At 34.3% G+C, this 13,299-nt stretch overlaps 1 protein-coding gene across 3 annotated transcripts; it reads left to right on the top strand.

Moving 5' to 3' along the window:
- The first annotated feature begins 3,662 nt into the window (after positions 1–3,662).
- LOC128681846 (D-altritol 5-dehydrogenase-like) lies at positions 3,663–13,240 on the top strand. Of its 3 annotated transcripts, none has more exons than XM_053766076.1 (10): positions 3,664–3,737; positions 4,810–4,965; positions 6,592–6,716; positions 8,103–8,269; positions 9,343–9,444; positions 10,268–10,363; positions 11,005–11,082; positions 11,682–11,775; positions 12,240–12,347; positions 13,041–13,240. In XM_053766076.1, exons 2-10 carry the CDS (start codon positions 4,822–4,824, stop codon positions 13,153–13,155), a joined length of 1,029 nt encoding a protein of 342 aa, XP_053622051.1. In that variant the 5' UTR covers positions 3,664–3,737; positions 4,810–4,821; the 3' UTR covers positions 13,156–13,240. The 3 variants fall into 3 exon arrangements, with proteins under 3 accessions (XP_064292966.1, XP_053622051.1, XP_053622052.1); XM_053766077.2 differs by having other exon boundaries at positions 3,720–3,764; XM_064436896.1 differs by lacking the exon at positions 10,268–10,363 and having other exon boundaries at positions 3,663–3,737.
- Positions 13,241–13,299: the final 59 nt, after the last annotated feature.

Below are 13,299 nucleotides of genomic sequence, written 5' to 3'. Positions count from 1 at the left end.
AAGCATTGTATAGTTAGTATGAGTGAATTAATTTACCCCATTGAAAATGCAGAAATTATTTAAGAAAAATATAATAATTGAAAAAAAATTAGAAGTAGGTACATCAATAAACAAAAAAAAAAAAATCAAAGAATAGTTTAATAAAAATAATTATTTTGTATATCTAATCCAAAATCTAATTCAAAATGCAATTCGGACATATAAGACCGTTACTAATCGATGTCGAAATGTATCACCGATGATAAATACAGGTTACAGTTATTAATTTATTTTTTATGCTGAGAAAACAAAATGGTATTCCATATTTGGTTACTTTTCTCTACATTGCGTAATTCGTACGTGAACTATTTATCACTGCAAGAAAAATCCAGCAATGTACTTACGTCGAAAGCGCCAAGTTTATTTAATCAGCATTAGCCTTTTGTGTTTTTGTTACCAACCAACCAATTTAATACAACCTTCGATTAGAAGACACGTGCCAGATAATATTTTTTACTAAATAGTAAAATAAGTGGGAATTTTCCTTTGCTTATTGTGTTTAATTTTGTTTATAATAATTTTATCAATGACTAGCTTTTGTCCACAACTTCATATGTGAGTAAAAATCCGTTTCCCGTGGGGTCCGTTTCAGGAAATCCTTTCTTAGTGCTCCTCTACACTGTCCTAGGAACCTAAACACCAAATTTCAGCTTTCTACGCCTAGTAGTTTCGGCTGTGCGTGTGTGTTTGTCAGTCATTGAGTCTGTCACTTAGTAACGGAAGAGTTTTATATAACTGTCGCCGGACTCGGACACATACAGTAAGTATGAGTGTTATTATTTAACGCAATAAAAAACCAGCAGTGTAAGCCGAACTCGCCAGAGTTTAGCGAACTGTTCGACGACAGTGTGAATACTTACGTGATGATGACTTACCTGATTAAAAGTAGGTACCTCTAACGCTTTGTAATCTTTCTAAACATAACACGTGCCCCAACACACTCTTGACCATATTGACAGAAACAAAGAAGTAAGTAAAATAAAAACAAGAAAAAAGATTACCTATATTGATTTAAATATTAATAAGTACCTACATAATTATCTACTTAGGACATAATTCTTTTGTAATCCTATTTTACAGATAAGGTTATTATATAGGTTTGTCAGTGAAAAATAACAGTTTTCAAGTATAACCACGTGCGTTTAGTAGTGTAATGATAAGCCAAACAAACATTATAACAATAATTAACTAAGTATCACTATTATGGTGACGTTGGTGCAGATATTAACGGAAAATTTATATAATAAGTACTTATAGATTTATAATTTACTATAATTTATAAGATGCAACTTTTTTATTGTTTTATTGCATGGAAACGTAATAAATTATGTACAACCAAACCTTCCTCAGGAATCAACTATGTCTTGGTGAAAACCGCTTGAAAATCCGTGACGTAGTTTTAGAGTTCATGACGAACAGACGGACAGGACGCGGACTTTGTTTTATAATATGCAAGGATATAAACATACACATTTCTTTTACATATCTATGGATATAAAGAAATGCAAGACCCAACCTAATCAATATAGTGAAAAAAATTGGGGATCCCAGTCAATCGCAGACTTCGGAGGGTGACGTTACAAAATATTAAATTCAATTAATTTCAAACCCTTCGATCCTCGAGATAATAAAAATAACTAAACAAAAATAGTATCGCAATCCGGGAATCGGGACGCGCGCGAATGGAAAGGTGACAGATGACAGGTGACAGTGACGTTTAATTATCGAAGCCCATACTTCGATGCCCAGCAGTGGGACTCATCAGACAGACACACGCGGCGAAGACTTTGTTTTATAAAATGTAAGGACTAGCTGCGCCTCGGGGCTTTGCTCCCGTGAGAATTTCGAGATAAAAAAGTACCCAGTTGAAAGGAAAATCGCTACCCTAATTAGGATCGCTTCGTTTTCTGTCTGTACATTTGTACCGTCAAGAGCCATTTCTTAGGAATGCCTCAGAATGAAATTACATTGACACGCATATAATTACTTATAGTTTTTGACGATTGCCTGATGAAGCCATCAATGTGGCTCGGTCCGGGCAAGAATATATTTAGCATTCAATAGAACGTTGTAGATTTGCCATCGACACGCGAAGAAGATGATTTTCCGACGCAGAAAGAGGGGTGTTATAATTTGACCGCTAAGTGTGTCTGTCTGTATATGTACGTGGCCCCGTAGAGCTCATCAACGGGTGCTGTTTTTTTTTAATTCGATAGCAAATTTTTATGCGGTGGTTCTTAAATATATTTTATAAAAATCGGTTCAGCCGTTCAAAAGCTGTAGGGAAATGAATATTGATAGTCGTAGGTTTTTTAATTTGTCTACCAAATAAACTTGTAATAATCTATGATGATCGCAGATGACAACCAATATTCCAGACCAATTTAATATTTATCGATTAATCCTAATGATGTATCAGTATTATTATGTCGACGTGTCAGATCTATTGGGCTTAGTATATCAGTATCAGACACCTGGGGAACAGATATCTACCAGATAAGATTATTATTAGCTGATTGATCCACCCGCAAATAATTAGGTACTATAAGGTAGTAACCATTTAAAAAAGTCTCCTACGTTGTCCTAAACTGACCTGTGGAAGTTGCTTACAACCTTATATCTGAAAGAAAATATGTGCAGTTTCCAAACGGTTGAAACTCTTCGTGCTGTCGAAGCGGTGGTGGTGTAATTGTTAAGACGCTCGCCTGTCGATCGAAAGGTCTCAGGTTCGTATCCTACTCGTGCCATATGAGTTTGTATACCAATCTAACTCATATATAGTAGTTTTTACCACCACTTGCTTCCGGTGAAGGAAAACATCGTAAGGAAACCTGCACACTGGTGGACAGTTTAGTTCCCTAGTGTGTATGCGACTACCTGCCGCTAGATGGCGGTAAGTAGTCGTAAAAGTCATGTCAGATGGCATTTCATGGCTTGAATAAAATCTGCACTCGATATGATGACGATGTTGTCATATATTCAAGTAATATTTAAAATAATATTTTAAATGCGAAAGTAAATTTGTTTGTTACCCCTTCACGCTCTGTCTACTCAACCAATCTTCTTGAAATTTCCCATACGTAATTATGAGTTACGAAGAAGGACATACACTATCTTTAAAGTTTAAAGAATTAGAGATATAAGAACTCCGGGAAACAGTGCTGTTCCCGTGGAAATTCACGGGGACGAAGCCGCGGATAAAAGCTGATAATGAAATAAATGAAACAATTAGACATTTACGAAAGGAAAATACATTAAAATGGTAAGAAAAGTCGAAGCTGTTGTGATCGGAGAAGCTCGCACTTGTCCCGGTTTTTATGATCATACTAGCGGCCCGCCCCGGCTATGCTCGGGTAAAAACATAATAAATTATACTCCTAAACCTTCCTCGGGAACCACACTATCTATTGGTGAAAATCGCGTGAAAATCCGCGCAGTAGTTTTTGAGTTTATCGCGAACAGACCGAAGAGAAACGGTAGAGGACTGTGTTTTATAATATGTAAGGATCCTTACACTGCTATTAATCATGTATTTTTAAAATGAAATAAATAAGTCTCTGTTTTTATCAGAAGTCGTGGTCACAGCAATAACTATTATGTAAAACACGAATAAACAATTGCTTATCTGTAATAACATAACACGAAGTTATCTAAGTACATTTGTGGTAAAGTTATCTGCGCGGCCGGTTGGTAAATAGGTAAGCGATTTACAGACAGTCAAATAGGTATGTAAAAAGAAAAATCAAAAATCTTATGTCTTTCCGCTTACAAAAATACAGTGTAAACAATCTAGTCTTTTTTTAATTGATGAAGAGTTTTGTCAATACATAAAAGACGATTTATTAAAATTGATTTTTTATTATTTAATTTTATTAAAGTTAATATTGCATTTAGTACATAATATATTTAGAAATAGCCATAAATAAGTATAGCATTTTTAAAGTCAATTTTAATTAAGTAAAAGTTGGTCCGGTTGTTTTCTAAACATTTATAATTTTATAATAAACTAGATGTCGCCTAGGGCTTCGCTCCCGTGGAAATTTTGGGATAACATATAGCCTAAAGCAATCTTGAATAACGTACCTTTCTAATGGTGAAAGAATTTTCGAAATCGGTTCGGTAGTTTCGAAGATTACCCGCCTCAAACATACAAACTCACAAAGTCACAAACTCACAAACGCTTACCTCTTTATAATAATAGTATAGATGATTGAAATTGTTTTTTATCAGTTACGCATAGCCAGAATATAAAATGTTACGTTTTATATTCTGGCTATGCGTAACTTGACATTTTACGTGATTTGACATTTTCAAAGCAGAAGGTACCTAAATATAGTAATTTGTATGAATTTAATAAAATGTTAGTTAGGTAATTATGTAAGGTATAGTGTACGTTTGTTTTGAATAGATTTCTGCATTGTAATTTTAAAAATACTCATACATACTTTACTTGGAAATGATTTTATGGGTATCTATTGATTTGATAAAAACAAATGTGAATTTTGAAATAATATAAAATGATATTTTTCGATAACTTTATTACATTGACAGCGAGGGATCAGGCAACCATAACATTTCCATAAAGGGTTGACGTCAAACAGGCGGTCGTAAAATTAGAAAGTAATCTTAAAAGTTTAAACTTTTATTTCATACGCGAACCGCGGACTTTGAGCGTCACAGTCGCGAATGAAACGCATACAGGGGAAAGACACTTCTAGAAATATATTCTACCAGCTGCTGATGGCAATTGTATAAGTTGTTTTCTTACAGAACATATCCAAAATGGAAGCCGTAGTTTTTGATGGTAAATCCCTTACTCTGAAATACGACAACAAGTACCCGATGCCGAAGCTGGTGAACGACACTGATGTCATCGTCAAGGTGGAATACTCAGGAGTCTGCGGCACCGACCTTCACATCATCCAGGTAATTTAAATTCTAAATTATTAATCTAATAATTTACTTACTTGAAACTAAGTTTTTGAAAATAACAATGATCGGAAATTTTATCATCTCATTATTATTTACAAAAATAAGTGAAAAAGCATTTGTGACTTGTATAATAAATCATGTGCGTGTGGTTTGAGGGCCCACTTCTTGATATTCTATGACGTTATGCTTGGGATTTAGTGAACATTCCAAAAAAATTGTGAAAGTTGGAATTGGATTTTGTGAAAGCCAATGAAGCGAGTTACGATGATTTACGAAGGGCCCTCAGTCCTCATATTGTCGTCTAAGGGCCCACCTGTATCTCAAAAACTATACATGCTACAGATAAAGTTTTTATCCCAAAGTCTAAGGTTTTGCATTACAAAATTTGTGAAAACAACATTTTAAGTCTACATGTACTTAAAACTAAGTCTACTGCCGACTTCCAAAGCGCAGGTGAAGAAGCAGCGCAACAAACTTCAGCGCGGCCTATTTTCCAAAAATGTCAACGGGCGAATTTCAGTCAAAAAGTGTTTATAAAATTGATACCATACACAGGTAATCAATTTAATTATCCTATTTTATAAATAAGTAAAGTACTGGTACAATGTTAATTTTATAAATGTTTAATTAAAAAATAATTTAATCTTTATTTTAAAAAATGTGCAACACTAATGAAACGCTACGCGCCGCGTTCAAATTCGTCGTGAAATTCACTCCAATAAACAAATGTGGAATCATTACTTACCTCTTAGGAATGTACGGATCAGTCCTAGATTAGTTCCAAGGAATTCTATTGTTTCTTATCAGTGTTATGTGACCTTTTAGTCATCTTGTACATCTAAAAAAGGATAGTAGTGGGCATTCCGGGACGGAACCGCAATCAAGTATATCAATATTTTAAATTTAGTATGTAAATTTAGTTTCATATATATATATATATATATATATATATATATATATATATATATATATATATATATATATATATATATATATATATATATATATATATATATATATATATATATATATATATATATATTGGGGGAAGATGATGTTATATATATATATATATATATATCTTCCCCCAACAAACAATAAGGCACTGGTTTTAGCCACCAGTCCGAAAGGGCGTGGGTTCGGATCCCACCGCTGTCACCATGTTGTGAATAAAAGGCATGCTAGACCAAGACTCATTTTATTCTCTTACCTGCACATAACAATATGAAACTGACAGGCAAATATCACATCAATATATATATTTATATATATATATATATATATATATATTAGATTAGATTATAAGTTCATACATATGAAGTATGTGTCAATATTGTTAGACAAATTAAAATAAACCCCGACTTTTAATACTGATTTCGCTACAACTTTTGAATGGCTGAACCGATTTTGATCAAACATATGTAAGAACCACCGCATAAAAATTTGCTATCTAATAAAAATAACCGCATCCGAATCCGTTCACCCGTTGATGAGCTTCGGTGCCACGTACACAGACAGACACACTTAGCGGTTAAACTTATAACACCCCTCTTTTTGCATAGGGGGTTAAAAAGGAATGGAGGAAATTTGGCATATATTAAACAATATCCACTTAACCAGGGTGAGTTCCCGGCTCTGAAGGAGCGACCTCTTCCGCTCGGCCACGAGTTCAGCGGGGAGATCTTCCAAGCTGGTAAGGCATCCGTCTTCAAGAAAGGCCAGAAAGTCGTCGTCGATCCTAACAGGTGACACCCATTCTTCTTAGCTTTTATTCTTTTATATACTAGCTTTCGCACGCGGCTCCGCCCGCGTGAATTTCCCACGGGAGTGGTCATTTTTCCGTGATGAAAGGTATCCCTTTGTCCTTCTCCGTACTTCAAACTACATGTATTTTAACATTTCACGAAGATTGGTTTAGTAGATAAAGCGTGAAGTGGTAACAAAGAAAGTTACTTTAGCATTTATAATATTAGTTACTATTAAGGTATACACAACGGGATACAATCAATTTAAACAGATATTTAACAATAATTATGAGCCAAACTGATAACATAACATATGATTAACGTAACATATGAAAACACGATATACTTAGATGAAATCTTTATTGCCACATTTACTGAAAAAATTAATAAACAAAAAAGCACAAAGACGGATTTATAGCCACGACTAAGCCGTGAAGTCGTCTAGATATAGTTTTCTTGGTAATTGGGTTTTACAGGAGCCAACTTATCTGGTCCGATGTGGGCGTCTACTGTTGAATAAAAGGTTTTTTTTTATAATAGTTGGCGTTTAAGATTCAAATTTTAATCACGGGTCAAGTATTATCCCGCAGATTGATAAACCATCCATTCCATTGCGGATACTTCGCGCTATCGCGTATGCGATTCTTAATATCGAATACCGATATGTAACTGAGTCCAATTTTGATTTAGTCAATTCGAGATTATAGTTAAAATGAGATCTACTTAACAGAGGTTAAAATGAGATCTACTTTCCAATCGCGATCTATTCTATTTGTATACTTAGCGTACAGCTTCTAACTCATAATATTAATATTAATATTATAAACTTATAACAGAATAAACTAGGGACATTCGGCCCGAGTTTATCCCGTAATCATGCATGCGATTCGTCATGAATGAGTGTCAAACAAACTCAGGTTGCACTAGTACGACCTGTACTTTTTACACTTCAAGGAAGACAAATGTTACAAAAAACTTCATGAAAACTTCATCATCGTAAGAAAAAATCTAGACAAAATGCTAACCTAAATTAATGATAACTTTTCCTGTCTAATTTTCAAATTTTCAATACAATTTTTACTCCTATCACAAGCTAGCTTGTAACAAAGAATCTTCCTTTTCCTTGACGACCTCGGTGGCGCAGTGGTAAAGTGCTTGCTTCTGAACCGAGAGGTACCGGGTTCGATCCCAGGTCGGGTCATAATGGAAAATGATCTTTTTCTGATTGGCCCGGGTCTTGGATGTTTTTCTATATATGTATTTGTTATAAAATATAGTATCGTTGAGTTAGTATCCCATAACACAAGTCTCGAACTTACTTTGGGGCTAGCTCAATCTGTGTTATTTGTCCTAATATATTTATTTATATACATTTATTTCCCCCAGGGCCTGTAACCTGTGTGACTTCTGTCGGAGCGGCAACTACCAGTACTGCCTGACGGCTGGCATCAACAGCACCATTGGCATCTTCAGGAACGGCGGCTGGGCGCAGTACTGTCTCGCTCCACAAGACCAGGTCTACGCCTTGCCTGACGGCATTACCACAGAACAAGGTGATTAGCTATACTACTATTTATTTATTTTATTTATTATGGAACAACAAACAGATACATAAATAAATAAATAAATATTAGGACAAATCACACAGATTCAGCTAGCCCCAAAGTAAGTTCGAGACTTGTGTTATGGGATACTAACTCAACGATACTATATTTTATAACAAATATATAGATAAACATCCAAGACACGGGCCAATCAGAAAAAGAACATTTTCCGTCATGACCCGACCGGGAATTGAACCCGGGACCTCTCGGTTCAGAGGCAAGGACTTTATCACTGCGCCACCGAGGTCGTCAAACATAATACATAATAAAAGTTACAAGATAATCTTAAAATGAGAAAGGTATTGCAGTTAAATATGTAAATTTCAACTCAGATTTTAGACTTTTTTGTTATTTGTAGCGTGCTCCTCATTTATTTATTTATATTTGCATACATATATTCGGGAAAATATGTAGGTTTAATTCATTATAACATCCATTGGTATATTTGTACTCATGTTTTTGGCAAATAAATTTTTCTTTCTAAGTAGTTCCTGACGTGACATTCTGAGCTTTGGCGATTCGATAGTGAATTATTTATTTATTAAACTTTATTGTTCCAACTAAAACACATTTAAATACAAACGGCGAACTTCATGATAAAAGCATTCTCTCCCATGATTAATCATTAAACAGAAAAATAAATTGTGCGGCGCAGAAAGGTAACACAATAAAATAAATTTACACATACATTATAATAATAATTGTTGTTATTATTATAATGTATGCCGTTCCTACTTCTAGTGGGGGGACGCTGGTGTTATGAGATACAGACTTAGTACAGACACCAGTCTCTCACAGTCTTTATTTCTTATTCCATAAAATATTTGCACTTATGTTTATAGAAAGATTGTAGAGAATATAAAAATTTTTTTGAATTAAATACATGCTTTGAATAAAGACATAAAAACACATAACTTATGCTGATGGCATCACTACGTTTCTCGGTTTTATACATACATCGTTTGAGGATTTACCATCGACACGGAAAAAATTGCATTTATACAACATGTTTTCTTTTGTAGCTGGCCTATGCGAGCCATACTCTTGTGTGGCACATGGGTTCGACAGAGCATCTCCACTGAAAGTTGGACAGAAGATATTGATCTCGGGAGCAGGTATTATCGGTATGTTCCATTTTATTCTCTGTATTCTTCTTCATAGTCGTATTCCTCATGGCTGAGGGTCGTGACAAAAGGATATCTCAAGATTGGAGATTTTATGAGACTAATAGAAGCCAAAACATTTTTTTTTTTAATTTTTGTCTGTCTATTTCACAGTTGTATAGCAGAAGGTCTAACTTAAAATATAGTATAGGTTTCATAGCGATACATTGCTTAAAGCCCAAGATATTGACAATAACAATTCATGAGCAGACGCACGAAAAAAACGCGGGTGAAGCTACGGGCAAAAGCTAGTATGTCTAATAAAATACTTTAATCATAAAATAACTCCCCTATAAAGATTATTGTTACCTACTTTGTTTTATCTTCGTGTAAGTATTATTTTACACAATGTATACCAAAATTGTGTAAGAATAATGTTTTACTGATTATATTCTTATTGTAAGTATTATGGTGTCGGGTTATCTCTGTCTTATCTGTATGTTTGTATTAGTATATACATACAAGGAAAATAAACGTAAAAAATATCAAAGACTTAACCGCCCCGGCTTCGCACGGATCAACATTATGCATATTATATACATTTAAACCATCCCTTGAATCAGTCTATCAAAAAAACGCGTGCGTGTCAAAATCTATTGCATTGTTAAAAGTATTAATATATAGTATAAAATAGTTTTAAAGTATTTATAAAATGTTTTACCTTCTATTAGTCCCACAAAGAGCCCTCATAATTATTTTTCTTTAATGTCTATCTATGTACAGATGCACAGTCTGTTTAGTTTTATTAATATGTACAAAATATGGATATTCATTGCGTTTTCAGGTAACTTATGGATCACCACGCTGCACCATCACGGCCACAGAAACGTGACTGTTTCAGAAATGAACAAAGCAAGACTGGAAATCGTCAAAAATTTAGGTGAGATTCCATTACCTAGGGTTAAATTTGAAATTAAAATATGTTGGTATACCAATACATTAACTTTCAGGTGAGATTTTAGGGTATTTGTAATTAAATTACATTGGTGAGCCTATATCTTAACTTTCTGATGATGCAAGATGCAAATAAAAAGTTTTTCTTTAAAAACTAAAATAAACAAGTTTTAAATATTATTACTATAAACGTGCCAAAACATAATTTTTAGCAAAAGTTATTTTTTTAATGTCAGTATCCATTGTCTTAACATGTTAGATACAGTCAATTAAACTAACTTCTACGATTCGAAATATGTAATCAAATATGAAGAAATAAAACAGCACCATTTATTTATTTGCGATTCGACATCTTGTCTTTTTATTTTTTTTTTGTGACCATAGATGGCCCCTACCATAAATATTAACTTTTTTTAAAAAATCATAGATTCTAACACATATACAGCTGGTCAAGGTCATTACGAATTCGCTATTACCGTGACATAAACATTAAGATTACAGGATAACAATATAGGTTGACTGTACATTACAACGCGAAGGTTGTTTATATCTTTCTGTGTCTGTTTATTTTAATATGAAATATTTTATTTAGATATTTTTTTTCAAACGCTTATCTTAATTTTCCAGACACCGGATACAGACTAGTAACGCCTGATGTTTTAGCAGCCGAAAAGCCACAATTTGACGTCATTGTCGATTGCACAGGTAAGGAATTCTTCAATTTAATGGTGGTGTAATGGTTAAGACCGCCTGTCGATTAAAGGGTCCCGAATCCTGAATGCCACATGAGTTTGTATACCAATCTGACTCGTGTGTATGTAGTTTTCATCGACCACCACTTGCTTCCGGTGAAGGAAATTGTGTGGAAACCTGTACACTGGTTGCTTATTACTTGTGTGTGAAATTGAGGCCAATGACCAATGTGAAATGATCAATTTTGTATGCCTGAGGAGACGGCGCAACACGGCGCACTATGTATTCTAATATAAGACCTATTGTATTTATACCCATGTCTGATAAAAGTAAACATAAATTTACCTATATTTAAAAAATGGTGCGCTCTTCTGGCATAATAGGGACCAACACTGTTTGAATGAGTTGCTTTCTTCTCAGCAGTGGTCGTTCCGAAATGCTAGTAGTTTGTAGCTTTGGTAAATATCGTTTCATTTTGAATATGAAGTGAAAAAGTGCCTGTGAAGGCCTAATTTCTGAATAAATGATTTGATTTTGATTTTGAGAATAATACATATAATATCTATCTACTTAAATATTTTTTATCTAAATATTAATAATTTATCTTCCAGGAGTCGGCAAGGTTATGGAAATAAACTTCAACTACTTGAGACACGGCGGGAAATATATTATATTCGGATGCTGCCCACCCACGCACCAGGCTTCGTAAGTTTTACACGATTTTAATTACCAATGTTGTAGTTTGTAGCGTTGAGAACTACTTAGTATGTAATTTCAAATTGTCTAATTGATGGTCTAATTTCTGAATCAATGCTATTTAGCCCCGGACGCAAAAAGAGGGATGTTATAAGTTTGATCGCTAAGTGTGTTTGTCTGTCTGTGTACGTGGCACCATAGCTCATCAACAGGTGAACCGATTTGGATGCGGTTTTTTATATTTGATAGTTAATTTTTATGCGGTGGTTTTCATATAGGTTTGATCAAAATCAGTTCAGCCGTTCAAAAGTTGTAGCGAAATTAATATTGGAAGTCGGGGATTTTTTAATTTGGCTAACAGATAAACTTGTTGCATTAATACTACGAGTATTATAATGTCCAGTCAGTGATATCTAGATGTCACGTCTTTTGTACTAAATAAACGTTTTTTTTTGTTTTATGATGTCTTCCAGAGTGAACCCGTTCGTGATGTACGACAAGGAGCTTACCATCATTGGAGTTAAGATCAATCCGTTCAGTTTCAATAACGCTATTGGCTGGTTGCAGGCTATGGGCAGCAGGTATATATTTCTATCTCTTTCTCTCAACTTCGCGTGCCGCATTCAGGGCTATGACACCCGAATCCCAGGGTTAGCGTAAAAATAAACCTTAAAATTTTGAAGATATGATGACTTTACAACCGGCCGCCTGCCTGGCGGTAACCCTCCTTGGGAATGATATAGTTGCCTATCAGTTGCGAAGGCTTTGTGTCCCTTAGTCGCCTCGTATGATATCCACAGGAGGAGTGGTCCCATATTAGGGCGGGATCTTTTTAAAAAAAGCCACATGCAATACATTCCGAATACTGCAATAAATTCAGGCAGCCAAACATCAATTCAAAAATTCAAACGCAGTTCAAAAATTAAAAATTAGAGAAACGACGCTCTTTTTATGAATTTTCAATTTTAATTTTCGAACGCTACTACAAAATGGCGTCATACCCCAGGAGCCATTCCTATAGGGTGCCTATTCGATCGAACATCACCCAGGAATAGGTTTTTAGACTTACCTCATTATTTCATGGAAATATTTATGGAATGTATTATGGAAATTAAATCCATGCGTTATTCATAATTATGATCTGTCTGTCTGTATAATATTTGACTTCAACAGAAACAGCAAAGTTTAAAGTACGCTTGATAAGTTATTATCAAGATTATATTGATTAGATCAAAAATTTTAAGGTTATACTAACATATGTTAATTATTCACAGATACCTCGAGTACAGCAAGCTTGGAGTCAAGACTTATGCCCTCTCGGAGTACCAGAAGGCATTGGAGGACCTCAAGACAGGAAGCATTGCTAAAGCTATCTTCAAGATCAAATAATCTATTTGATCTTGATCTTCTATCTTATCTATAGTTCTTAAGTCTTCTGTTCCGTTAATAAATGGTTGTTTAAATTTGTTTTAAATCTAATCTCTATGTGAGCATCAAAAATTTGGATGATAAGTCTTATTTTAAGGCACTGAT

This window comes from Plodia interpunctella, chromosome 28 (genome assembly GCF_027563975.2).
Source record: "Plodia interpunctella isolate USDA-ARS_2022_Savannah chromosome 28, ilPloInte3.2, whole genome shotgun sequence".
Lineage (NCBI taxonomy): Eukaryota > Metazoa > Arthropoda > Insecta > Lepidoptera > Pyralidae > Plodia > Plodia interpunctella.
Note: the sequence above shows the minus strand (reverse complement) of the source record. Positions and strands in the feature narration are given on the sequence as shown.

Coding starts and splice junctions, on each gene's coding strand:
- LOC128681846 (XM_053766076.1), top strand. CDS start 4,822: ATGGAAGCCGTAGTTTTTGATGGTAAATCCCTTACTCTGAAATACGAC. Junction 6,717..8,102: donor GTCGTCGTCGATCCTAACAG/GTGACACCCATT, acceptor TATTTCCCCCAG/GGCCTGTAACCTGTGTGACT. Junction 10,364..11,004: donor GGAAATCGTCAAAAATTTAG/GTGAGATTCCAT, acceptor TTAATTTTCCAG/ACACCGGATACAGACTAGTA.